This window comes from Periplaneta americana, chromosome 3 (genome assembly GCF_040183065.1).
Source record: "Periplaneta americana isolate PAMFEO1 chromosome 3, P.americana_PAMFEO1_priV1, whole genome shotgun sequence".
Lineage (NCBI taxonomy): Eukaryota > Metazoa > Arthropoda > Insecta > Blattodea > Blattidae > Periplaneta > Periplaneta americana.
The window spans coordinates 157,024,043-157,036,970 of NC_091119.1; the positions used below are offsets into that span (position 1 = coordinate 157,024,043).

At 35.6% G+C, this 12,928-nt stretch overlaps 1 protein-coding gene across 6 annotated transcripts in view; it reads left to right on the forward strand.

Moving 5' to 3' along the window:
* Positions 1–12,928, forward strand: part of LOC138696751 (ETS homologous factor-like) — a 293,387-nt gene that overhangs the window by 264,823 nt on the left and 15,636 nt on the right. For 3 of the 6 annotated variants that reach the window (XM_069822116.1, XM_069822118.1, XM_069822119.1), the window contains 3 exons: positions 5,367–5,440; positions 5,784–5,937; positions 11,796–12,062. In XM_069822116.1, coding sequence (XP_069678217.1) covers positions 5,367–5,440; positions 5,784–5,937; positions 11,796–12,062 — 495 coding nt within the window. Of the gene's footprint in view, positions 1–1,704; positions 1,874–4,371; positions 4,630–5,366; positions 5,441–5,783; positions 5,938–11,795; positions 12,063–12,928 lie in introns of those variants that run through there. The other 3 variants (XM_069822120.1, XM_069822121.1, XM_069822117.1) reach the window with 3 other exon arrangements.

Here is a 12,928-nt window from a genome sequence, read left to right on the forward strand (position 1 = left end):
GCCGCGAAATCAGGTGGCCCGGGTTCGATTCCCGGTCGGGGCAAGTTACCTGGTTGAGGTTTTTTCCGGGGTTTTCCCTCAACCCAATGGGTAACTTTCGGTGCTGGATCCCGGACTCATTTCACCGGCATTATCACCTTCATCTCATTCAGACGCTAAATAACCTGAGATGTTGATAAAGCGTCGTAAAATAACCTAATAAAATAAATAAAGTTACCGATCGCTCGCCCCTATCTCTACTCCGGAACTCTCCCCACTACTCCTATTACTTCCCTCTTTCGCGTCGCTGAGCTGTCAGGACTAAATAATCGGTATACACATACACAGGCCTACATAAGTGTTCTGTCCATGGGCAAGTCTTTCACTGGAAACCCAGCAATCTCCAATCTTTCCTATTTTCTGCCTTTCTCTTAGTCTCCGCATATGATCCACAATCTTAATGTCGTCTGTCATTTGATATCTTCTTCTCCCCCGAACTCTTTTCCCGTTCACCATTCCTTCCAGTGAATCCTTCAGTAGGCAGTTTTTTATCAGCCAGTGACTCAACCAATTCCTTTTTTCTCTTTCTGATCACCTTCACCATCATTCTTTCTTCACCCACTCTTTCCAACACAGCTTAATTTCTTATTCTGTCTGTCCACTTCACACGCTCCATTCTTCTCCACATCCACATTTCAAATGCTTCTATTCGTTTCTCTTCATTTCTTCCTAATGACCATTTTCCGCCCCATACAATGCCACACTCCACACAAAGCACTTAACTAATCTCTTCCTTAGTTCTTTTTCGAGAGATCTGCAGAAGATCCTCCTTTTTCTATTGAAAGCTTCCTTTACCATTGCTGTTCTCCTTTTGACTTCCTGGCTGCAGCTCATGTTACTGCTAATAGTACATCCCAAGTATTTGAAGCTGTCCACTTGGTCTACTACCTCATTTAGAATTCGCAAGTTTACCTTCTTTGCTTTTCTTCCTATGACCATGGTCTTCGTCTTGTAGGCATTGATCTTCATTCCATACTGCTTACAGCTGTCATTTAGCTCCAGTAATGGTTGTCATATGAGTTAATATTTTAACCATTGTGAGATTAAAGTGATACAATAGAATCAACATTAAACGTTAGCACGAGGAGCTGTTTACTATTTATAGCGACATATTCCTTCAATTGGTAGGCCTATGTCTTTTAAAATTAAATTTAGAAATGTATAATAGATAGGCCTATTACTTTAAATTTAGCCTATTTAAAAATCCAGTTGGAAATGTCTTAGAACTTGTTAATACTGTATTGCTTGGATATTGTCTTGAAGCGTTTTACCATTACTTTTTAATGACGTAAGGAGTTTTGTTGCACAGTTCCCCCCCTACCCCCCAAAAATTAAGTTATATATAGACTAAGTCCCTGAGACTCGATCTCTGTAAACAAAATGTATATGAGTGACTTGGTAAAGATAGAAGAAAAAACCTCAAAGCTTCCGTCGTGAGTAATTAGAAGACGCGTATTAAAATATGCTAATCGTTGACGTAAATATAGGCCTATCCAAATCTTCAACATGCATCCACAATAAAACATCCGCTGCGTACTATGATCGCGCTCCACAGATTGTTCGCGGGTTTCCTCGAAATCGACTTTCTCAAGCCGTGATTGGCCGAGCGGATTAGAATGAGGAACAAGGAAAACTTTATTCGTATTCAAGCGAAAGCGGGAGAGCCGAGGCGCACGTTCGCACACTTCAGTTGGTGTTGGTCAGGCAAAGTGGTAACAGCTGAGTCAAGGCTTGGCACGTGCCTAGTTGTGAATGGTAGCGTATACTACGGACTGCTTCTCTCAAGACATCAAATCAGCCATGTTGTTGACAGTGCTCAATAACGCTGATTTCAGTGAGTAAACTTCTATTCCATTTTCTCAAAACAGAGAAAACTAGTATTTTGTATTGTATTGAATTTCGGCGTTTTAATTGTGTAATAGATTATAGAATACATAACGTCTGGCGCTGTTTCAATGTCGCGTGCGAGCCATGGTCACAGTTTATATCCCGCATAGGTCATGGATGCCTGTCCATTGTTAGTGCGACTTTGTTGTCTATCCCCCGTCGTGCTGGTCTCACGCATTTCCACCGGGTTTCTAATAGGCCTATGTATAAAGCCGAGAAAGCCCAGGAAGTTCCATTGAGGTATTAAAGCCCTTGATACAAAATTTGTTTAATATAAATGTAAATGTCATAATTTTATCTCGAAATGTTGGCACGTTACCAATACGCAATATTAATTTTGTAAATATTTTCCAATGAATTAGCCTAAACAAGAAATTATGACTTGCTATTGGGAAGGGATTGCTTATAATTCCACTGCTGTGCATTAGGGCCTATAATATCTGAAAGATAAGGGCATCCATCTTTGTCACTATAGGGCAGGGCTTCGGTGTTTTTTTTTTTTAAACTAACCATCTCAATATTATTGTTAGACTTATATTTAATTCACAATTTTTTCTAAGAATTTAACAGCCTGTTTTATTGCCGTGCATAAGCTAGTATTTTTCATATTTTAATTTTGTTGTATTCTATTTAAATTTTAGCTTCAGATAGTTTTTGTTTCGAGCTTGGATTATATGCAAATGGAAAATAAATCTTATCGTAATCAGTGCTAATACTCAACTTTACAAACAGTAACTGACTTAACAAGTAATAATCTACCCCCTTAATAATTTTTGTTGGTGTGGGAAACAAAACAAGACAGTTTTTTTTATCTGACACACGAACATAGGTGGACTCCTCCCCCCTTACGTGTGATCAACACAACTCAGGCTCTTCGCATATATGACCTAAGACAACACAGGAGTCTCATTCCTTAACAACGGACAAACATCCATCCACTATTGGGGCTTCCAAGCCATATTAAAGCTGCACATCTTCGCCATTCCGACTGGATCTCTTTTTTTCATCGTAATATATTCAATTATTTCTTTTGTAGTAGGCCTAGATATTAACCTAACCTTATATTACATAAAGTACGATCTTGTAGAAGAAAACTGGTAAAAAATCTGTGCAGTACATTTATCATGGAAGACTCTGGTGTAAGACCATCTGCAAAATGCGACCATGACACGTAACCATTGCTGTCGTCCAGTCCTTGACGGCAGGTGAAGTAGCTTTGACACAGTCTGTGTTTGGAGATGCAAATTTAATTACAATCGATGACATTACGATATAGATAAAATCAAGGACACCCATCCATCTGCGTGTTCATTCATGAGCACTAAAATAATTTAGGTTATATATGATGCCTATAGTTACGGACATTTCATGTTTGATTATACCAGAGAGATAATAATCTAGTTAAAGCTCACAGAGAATCCCGAACGTGACATGTCTATTGTACATAGTCTATTATTATCAATAATAGTAGCAGGAGTAGTAATAGTATTGCTTTATTTAGGACTAGACATTGCCGCTTCGTCTTCATAATTACTGCTGATATCATTTCATGGGTCTGCAATTAAGAAGTTCTCTTTTCTTTATCTTTGGGCTCGTACTCTGAATAATAATAATAATAATAATAATAATAATAATAATAATAATAATAATGATAATTTATTAGCATGTAGCTAATGGTGTTACATTGAACAGTAAATAGGTAGGCCTACGTTCAACTTTACTATTTTTACTTGAAAGCAATCCGAACCCGCAATTCAAATATTTGCATGTTACGTGCAACACAGTTATGTATAGGCCTATTTTAAGGTGATTGCTATAGTTTAGGTTTAGTACCGGTACTTCAGTTGTTTTTATCTTTTCCACCTTACAGACGTCGGCTATACATGGAAATACATAAAAGGGAATCGAACTAGGTTTTTTATTATATTTCCAATTTTTACTCATTTCATATTCCGTTAGGCCTACTATAAATAGTAACATTTTTGGTTTGTTAATTTTCATCTGATTGTATTGGAATTGTTTTAAATGTTTGTTCAATTTAACTTATTTTATTACTAGTATTTAATAGTCTAAACCGACATTTTATAATTAGAACTTTGACACGTACTGGTCGAAACTGGCTCACACAAACGTACCAAACTTCTCGTCATATAAACCACTCCATACACGTAGTTCTCTCCCTGTATTCCAGGAAGACAGCCTTGCCTGCTATCACGTGACCCTAGCGCTTCAACCAATCAGAGAGTTTTGTACTCGGTTTTCCTTATTCTCCTCTCTCGCTCCAAGGTCACGCACTAGCAAAAATAAGACAGCCGATACCGCATACAAACTCTGACGTCATACGTTGTCATAGTAATGACAAACGCAGGCTTGTGATTGGCCGATCTACCGAGCGGGGAAGCCCCGCTGCAATATGTACCTTCTGGCAAAGCTTGAAAGACATGTTATCATAATGTTTGGATCCGGGGATTGACCATCGGGTTTGAGTCATGCTTCGCGTTAGGAGGGGAAAATGAAAACAGTGTGAAAACATAGCCGTTACGTTGTAGGAGTCGATCTCTCTGTGTCGTTTAATTTGTGCATGTGGAAGACGAGTGAAATTTAACGTTTTTAAATATTGTTTTAAATAGGGACGCCTGTAAGTTTGGCAGATTTATAAATTACACAACTTTCCATCTACAGGTCTACAAATGTTTAAATTAGGTAATTGCATATTGCTAATTAATTATCTTTTTTTCTTTAATATATCACATCACATTATATTGTACATGTTTATTGTATTCAGTACCCTTGTGGTCACTCAAATTCTTTGAGCTGATGTCTATAAATTTAGAAATTTATTAAATCTACATACTTAGACTTCAACAACACGTGATTAATCTTAATAACAATGCTTAATTACTCAGCCGACATGTAGTCTGACACCGTGCCCCTTGACTTATTAGTCACTCCTTTTTTTTTATATAATATTATGCAGACCAGTATTCATTTTAGAATGCATAAGACATTGGGAACAAATTAAGAAATTCCAGATATTTAGGAATTCAGTATACTAGACTGCCCACACATGCTTCTTAGGAACCGACACCATTTTTTACAGCTGTGATGTACTTTTTAATCCGAAAGATGACTCCGAGGACACTAGGAAAATAGGCTAATGAATATTAAAAAGACTTTTAAAAATCAACGATTACCCTATTCTATTACGTATTTATATAGTATTAATGACACCAATAAAACTTACGCTCGCATATTAAAATTATTTTAAAGTGTAATTTAAACTCTGCAAGGTTAATTAGAATTTTGTTAATATTTTAATTGCAGGATTTTTAAATATAGCCTACATCGTGTGTATATGGAAGTTTGTTTACTATTGTATTGGCAAAGTCATGAGTTTAGAAATGACCAGTCATAATAACAGGAAAATTTTCTGTTTTCAGGTGACATGGGAAGCGAGAGTATCATGGTGAGTTCACCATATCAGCCAAGTGAAATAACGGACAATATTTACGAGGTAAGTAATAGGAGGATAACATTGAATATTTGAAAAGTTGTATCATTAAATTTGTTAGTAATGATTATTCGTTCAAAGGGATTAGATGAACTAGACTACATTCCAGAGCGTTTATTCATTTCATAGTGCAGTATTTTGAATAGAATTAAACATCGAAAGATTAATGTTATGGAAAATAAAATAATTAGTCTCCTAATGCATAATAATCAGTATTTTTAGCAGAGTGTTCAGTAGTGTTAGAAAGTTATGCATTGAAGACCATTATTTTTTAATTACAACTATAGTATTAAACAACGTAATTATACTGACATGAAGATTAATAAGTACGGTATTCTTTTTGCAGCGATGGGAAGAGAGCTATGGGGATTTTATTACTCTAATGCCCAAGGTCCAGGAGGACTGTGATTGGAGTAACAGTGGCAGTTCATTGTACACCTCCTCCTATCCCATCGAATCTACTGCTCTAAACAAGGATTTGGCATTTTCTATTCCACAACGTAAGTGTACTTATCTTACATTACAAATCAGAAGACTGTATAATTTTTATAGTGCATGTTTACGTTTTAAATATATTACAATATTTATTCAGACTGGTGACGTCCTCAAAATCGTTATCGATTTATCAGTCAGTGTCTATAAAGTTTCTAAAATATTAGTAATTTATTACCTCGAAATTTTATAAATATCCGTAAAATATTTATGTTGTAGGGGCCTAAAGCTAGGGGTTTTAAAATATTTGAAATGTTTTTAATTACATATAAACTCTAAACTCTTTTCTTTTATTATTTTCTACACAGCTGTTGGTTGTCCTCTGAGGTCAGTACCCCTCGAAAATGTCTTTTGATGTTAAATTATTTTTTAACGAATTCTAATATTTCAGTATTTACACCAGTACAAATAACTTTAGACGAATTACCTTATATTCTTAACAATTATTAGGCCTACTACGAAAAACCTAAACTGAGAAAACTCTTGATGCCAAGTAAGGTTTTTCTCACCACCTTAAAACATATTGCTCTACATCCGATTATGTAAATTTCAGGAATTGGCGTTATTATCTGGAATGACAGAAACTGTGTAATATGGTAATTAATCTACAAATTTTTATAAAAAGATAGAAAGTTTTACTACTTTACTAGTATATCTGTGTTTCTCATTTACCTGTTTTGAAATGTCAGGCCAATTATAAATAACCTACTCTATAGGCTGCTGTGTATAATGTCAATTGATACTATGATCACGACGTCACGATCTACGAAGTTGACAAAGAAACTGTTTAAAAAAAACTCATGTAGAAACCTCTCTTCTAACTTCACACATACCTGTAGTTAGCAGTGACTGCTCGTGGTTGAAAAATTTGGTAGTTTACTTCAATGAAATCAATAGGCCTAATTATTTATGTTACATATCCTATCTGGCCAGAATAGCCTACCGTTATTGCATGAATAGGCCTATGTGAGGGACACAACATGATATAGAACATTCGGAAGTAAAAATATAATTTAATAATAATAATAATAATAATAATAATAATAATAATAATAATAATAATAATATCCATGCTAACTTAAACGATTTTTAAAGCGGGAAAACATTTAAAAAAATGTAAGAGAACACTATTGCAATCTACTTTTAAAAAAGTACCTATTTGAAAAAAAAATCTGCACATCCCTCCTTGCACCTTGAGAATAACATGGGAAACAAAATATTTCCTTTTTTTTCACACCCACATAACTACTAAAACTTTTCGTATAACTTACTGTACGTTGTAGATAAAATTTTTGTAAAATGATCTAATCTTCGTGCATTATTCATCTTTATTAACTAAAATACGTAAACCACCTTACAAAATTTATCACAAATAAGACAATAATTAAATATTGACATGTGCTAGTGAATACTACCAATTTACCCGCGTAATAGATGCACTTTTTATTTTGATTTTTACAACAAAAAACTAGGGTGCATCCTTTATGCGAGGAAAAAAATTTAGTGAAAAAAAAAAACACGTATTAAAGGTGCGTCAGCTCGAATGCTGAAATAATTGAATACGTAACGATATATGGGCCATGACTAATTTATATATCGATTGCGTTGCACTTACGATGGTCGATAGTTAGCAACAGTTGTATAAACAGATGATAGGTAACTTGTAACGATGAATACATCGACAATAAGACAGGACACTTTATTGTTATTATTAACACTAGCCTTCTTTCATTCACTGTCAGGTTCAGCATCACTACTATTATTTGTCACAGATTCATTTTCCTCTATGGGTCTATTACGTGGAGAATTTTTTTTAACGCGAAAAATTGGGGTGCGTCCATTATGCGGGTAATACAGTAAGCACCATAGCACCATAGAAGCTAAAAATCATAAAGAATCGGAAATAAGACAATAATTAGTATTAATTAAATATTGACACGTGCTAGATGTAAGTGAATACTTAAGCAAACATTACACCACAGAAACTAAACATCATAAAGAATCGGAACTGGAAAGAAAATACTTGCAGAAAGACTGGAGATGCTCACACTACCACGATAAAATTAAGGAAAACGTGTTTCTCTTACCAGAACGAGTACTAGCGAGGGTGTTGTTTTCTGTCTTTCTCACTCACCTTCACCCTTCAGCCCTTATTCTGGCTATCCTTTACAGTACCCTATGTCGAGAACTTGGAATTTCGTTTACCAACACCTCTAGAGGTACGCTAAAAAACCCCGCTCATCTCTTCGACCTGGAAGGGTCCTAAGACCCATTCTGTCCTCTTAAGAAGTGCGTTCATTTTTTTACTTGGTTATTTAACGACGCTGTATCAAGTACGAGGTTATTTAGCGTCGATGAAATTGGTGACAGATGAGGCCGAGGATTCGCCATAGATTACCTGACATTTGACTTATGGTTGGGGAAAACCTCGGAAAAAACCCAATCAGGTAATCAGCCCAAGCGGGAATCGAACCCGCGCCCGAACGCAACTTCGGATCGGCAGGCAAGCGCGTTAGCCGACCGAACTATGCCAGTGGCTTACGTTCATTTACTTCGACATAGTGGCGTATACTGGTTAAAGGGTTTGGGCTACCACTGACCTTATTATTACACAAAATATATTTTAAAATCCCTATAATAAAATTCCTTACATATTTATGTGAATTTCAGACGTCTTGATTGGGACGAAAATACGTTGATGATTCGTCCTTGAAATTACAGTTGGGCCACTTGCAAAGTTTCTGTAGAAATGACTTTTCAATGGACATCAGTGCCAAGCCGGATAAACGTTCTTGTGTATGAGTTGATCTACAGTAGGATTTTATTCTCTTCAACGCAGAAAATGTTCTTTCTACCGATGCTGACGTAGCTGGTATTGTCACAATTAATGTTGCCAATTTAAGGACTTCAGGAATAACTTGGTTCAGCTGGTTTTCATATATGGCAGATAATATTTCATGGATAGGTTTGTTCGAAAAATCAAAGACTTCTGCTGAATATATTACACTTAATTCATTTTTCAAACGTATTTGATCAAAGTGACTGTTATAGGACTGAAATAATTTGTTTAGTGCCTCATTCGGGAAGTTTTCCCTATAAGCAGAAAATTTTTGAGAATCTAGAAGATGTGTGAACTGAAGCTTTCCATAATCAGAAAATCTGTCAGTAATTTCCATGTGCATACGATCCAGTATGCTGCAGTACAGCTGCCTGTATTTCAATTCATCATCTCCTTTTCTTCGCTTTAATGGTGGTTCCATTGTATTGTCTGAAGAATTTTCATTTTCTATATTACTCCATATGGACGGAAACTCACTACGTCTGAACTCGGATATAGTATTTTTTTAAATTTGATACCTCTTGCAAGTATTGCAAGTAGTATGCTATGTCTAGACTTTTTGTCTGAAGAATATTGTAGAGCACATCTGTATGTGCGAACACTCTAGCATAGACTTCAAGAAGAAAAATATTCTGAAACTGTGTGAAAAAATTCTAATATCCTTGAGCCTGCACAATTACAGCATCATCCCAGTTTTCTTCAGAGTCATTACAAATGATATTTTTAGAGAAAGCAGTCCGTTTTTCTCTGCATTCCTTTACTGTATTTACAAGCCGAGATGTAAAATTCAATCTAGTTGGTGCTACTTTTGGGAGTTTCTTGTTCATAAATTCCATGAGTTTTCTCATCTTTTAGGAGATGATGAGAAAAATGCAGCTAAACCCGACAGTGTTTTGAAAAAAATGCGGCATTCTGGAATGGATGAAGTAGTTTGTTGCAAAACTAAATTGAGAACATGGCTGTAACAATGGACAAATAGTGCTTGAGGATATTTTTCTTGAACTTTTGTTTTCAAGCCATAACTGAAGCACCATCGTATGTCTATGCAATTAACTTATTGCCGACATTGTATTCTGCTGTAACACCTTCCACATGCTGAAACAAAGCAGCAGCAGTTTTGTCCGAACTGACATTTGTGAATCCTATAAACTGTTCTTGAACATTGGCAGTACTGTCGACGTATCTTAAAACAGTGGACAATTGACTCTGATTAGAGCAGTAACTTGTTTCATCAACAATGGCCACAAAAGGTTTTATTTTCTTTATCATAACTCCACTTATAGCAAATATTAAGTCATTCTGAATTGCGGGAGAAGTACCACGAAATACTGTTGAACTCTCAAGATGATTGGCCAGTAAATGATCAAATTCACTTAAGGAACTTAAATATTCAATATAATTTCCTCTATTGTCTGATTTCACACTCTTGTTATGACCCCGAAAAGCCAATTCTTGTTTTCCTAGAAAGCAGACTGCGTTAATAAGACGCAGTAAAATCTCCCGATTTTTTTTTCACAAGAGCATTGTGTTGGTTGATGTGAGAGCTTTTTGCTTATCTAGCTGTAAATCAATTCTTGTCTTTCCAAAGTTTGCAAAGTTCGTGCTACTACAAATATGAGCTTTTGATTTGTCGTATTCTAGGACTGCCGTTCGAAGGGAGTTCATATTAGAAAACCCCTCTTTTGACCACACATTAGTTTCGCGGCTAAATAACAAACATGGCCAGCAAAATAGTTTAGACAGTTTAGAAGTGCCACACAACCAATTCCACTTACCATATGATGTTGAAGTGAAATGGCGTGTGTACTCACTCTGTTTTTCTTTTACGTCCATGGACAAATTTAACTCAGGAGTTGGTCTTTCCATTTTCACAATTTCAATTTTCTCGTTGTTATGTACGACGGTTAAAAGGCACTTTTAATAAACCTTTTATTACACAGTCATTTTCAACACAAACCTCTCCAGAAACTTGTTCTGCCATATTTTTCACAATATCACTTAATTGGGAAATTAAAAACTTAATAATTCACAATTAATATAACTCTTAGACACTCGAACAAATCACAGATTTAAAATAATGCACTGCAAGAACACAATCACATTCAGAGCTAGCGTACTAAGCGTATTGTTGCTTCGCGCCTGCGAAGAAACCGATCACGAGAGCGGCAACTCACGGCCTACACTGCACAATAGAAACAGTAGGGAGCGGGGGGTACAGGCAGTTGTGTGAAGGACAGTGTGCGCGGTACGGTCACAGGCTACCTCACGTAGCAAGCGGTTTCTCCAGCGATGCCGCCTTGACAACTTGTTTCTTTTTGAGAGCAGAGAGCGTATATAAATCTAACAATTACTTTAATTTTAATTACTATGGTAAAACTAATAATACAAAATTATTACATTATGTTATATTATAAACTTTTTCTTTTGTAATTTCCTTGGGCTATCGCTGGTAGCCCCGGTAGTCCCCAAAATACGCCCCTGCTTCGACAAGTCAATGATGGATAGACTCTTGCTGATGATTCACATGATTCTCTATATTCCTATGATCTAGTAGACAGAACTAAATTACTTCAACTCTTATTTTAAATGGTGTTTGGCCTTTGGTAGTAGATCTCTACAGCAGATAAGTAAATTCTGAAAATTAGGTGCCAATATGTATACTAACTGTAAGGATGTGCAAACTTAATTGCAATGTTGCATTAACCAATAACGGCTTATTCTTGGAGAGAGTACAAATAAGAGTTGCCATCTTCCGTGAATTACTACCATGGCCTGAAGGAAGATCTAGTACTCAATACACTGTGGTAGCACTATATTACTGAAGGCTGGGGCTACTCAATTTTTCGATAATCTTTTATTCAAGCATTAATGTCTCGACTCTCGATCTTGCAGTTACTATGGTCAGCTATTTTTTATGTGCTGAGCTTGAGGGGAGGTTTCGACATATATCCGTGTAAGAGAATTTTACTGTTTTTCTGTAATTGTTACTTGTTAATCATTTTGATATAGTTATTCTCTGCATTTCAGTTGGCGGTGTGACGAATGATTGGAAACATAAGTCTGTGAAGCAATGGGAAAGTAATGACATCATGTTCTGGATACTCTCTGTTGCAAGTGAAAATGACCTGAACTCTGAAGACATAAGTATTTCGCAGTTTAGAGATTTAGACGGAGCAACTCTATGCAACATGTCAGAAGCAGATTTTATAGACAGAGAACGTAAAATTGGCAAAACTCTATTCAATGCATTGCAGCAAATGAAACAAGAGCAGCAGAGGGGCATGTTTGGCAAGTGTGAGCATTTTTATACATATTATTTTAAATATAGTAATGGTGAAATAAAGTAGGTAACAAATATTTTGTGCAGTATATAATTGAATTTAAATACTCCACAATTTTTAGTTTCAAAACTTTTACTGCTAATGAAATCAACCATGAAAATTTAATTATGATTTTTAAAAAATCATGTTAAAATCGTCATCACTAGAGTCTGGACTTTTATGTACAGTAATTACATATTTTTTCCTTGGGATGTATCTGTCTGAAAACTAAAAATTGTGGCAAATTTGCCTGCTAAGACCATGATATTTGGTTTTAATACTAGGCCATATTTTTACATTCATTCATTCATTTAGTGTTCTGCCCAAGGCCAGGTATTTCACTGCAAACCCAACTTCCTCCAATCTTTCCTATTTTCTGCCTTCCTCTTTGTCTCCTCATATGATCCATATATCTTAATGTCGTCTATAATCTGATATCTTCTTCTGTCCCGAACTCTTCTTCCGTTCACTATTCCTTCCATGCATCCTTCAATAGGCAGTTTCTTTTCAGCCAGTGACCCAGCCAATCCCTTTTCCTCTTCCTGATCAGTTTTAGCATCATTCTTTCTTCACCCACTCTTTCTTGTAACAACAATTTTTACATATTCGCACAATAATACACATTTTTAAGATAATTACATATTTTACATAAAATTAACATCTATGCCAAATTTCGTTTAATTAAATACCTTGCAAAAAATATTATCAATATTTTAGCATGAACTAAAACGAAATTATAAAAATACGTATACAATTTTAAACTGAATGTTGCCGATATATAATGGGACACACATGTCAGCATGGAGGACAAGACAACCACTTGGATAGTCGTGAAAATAT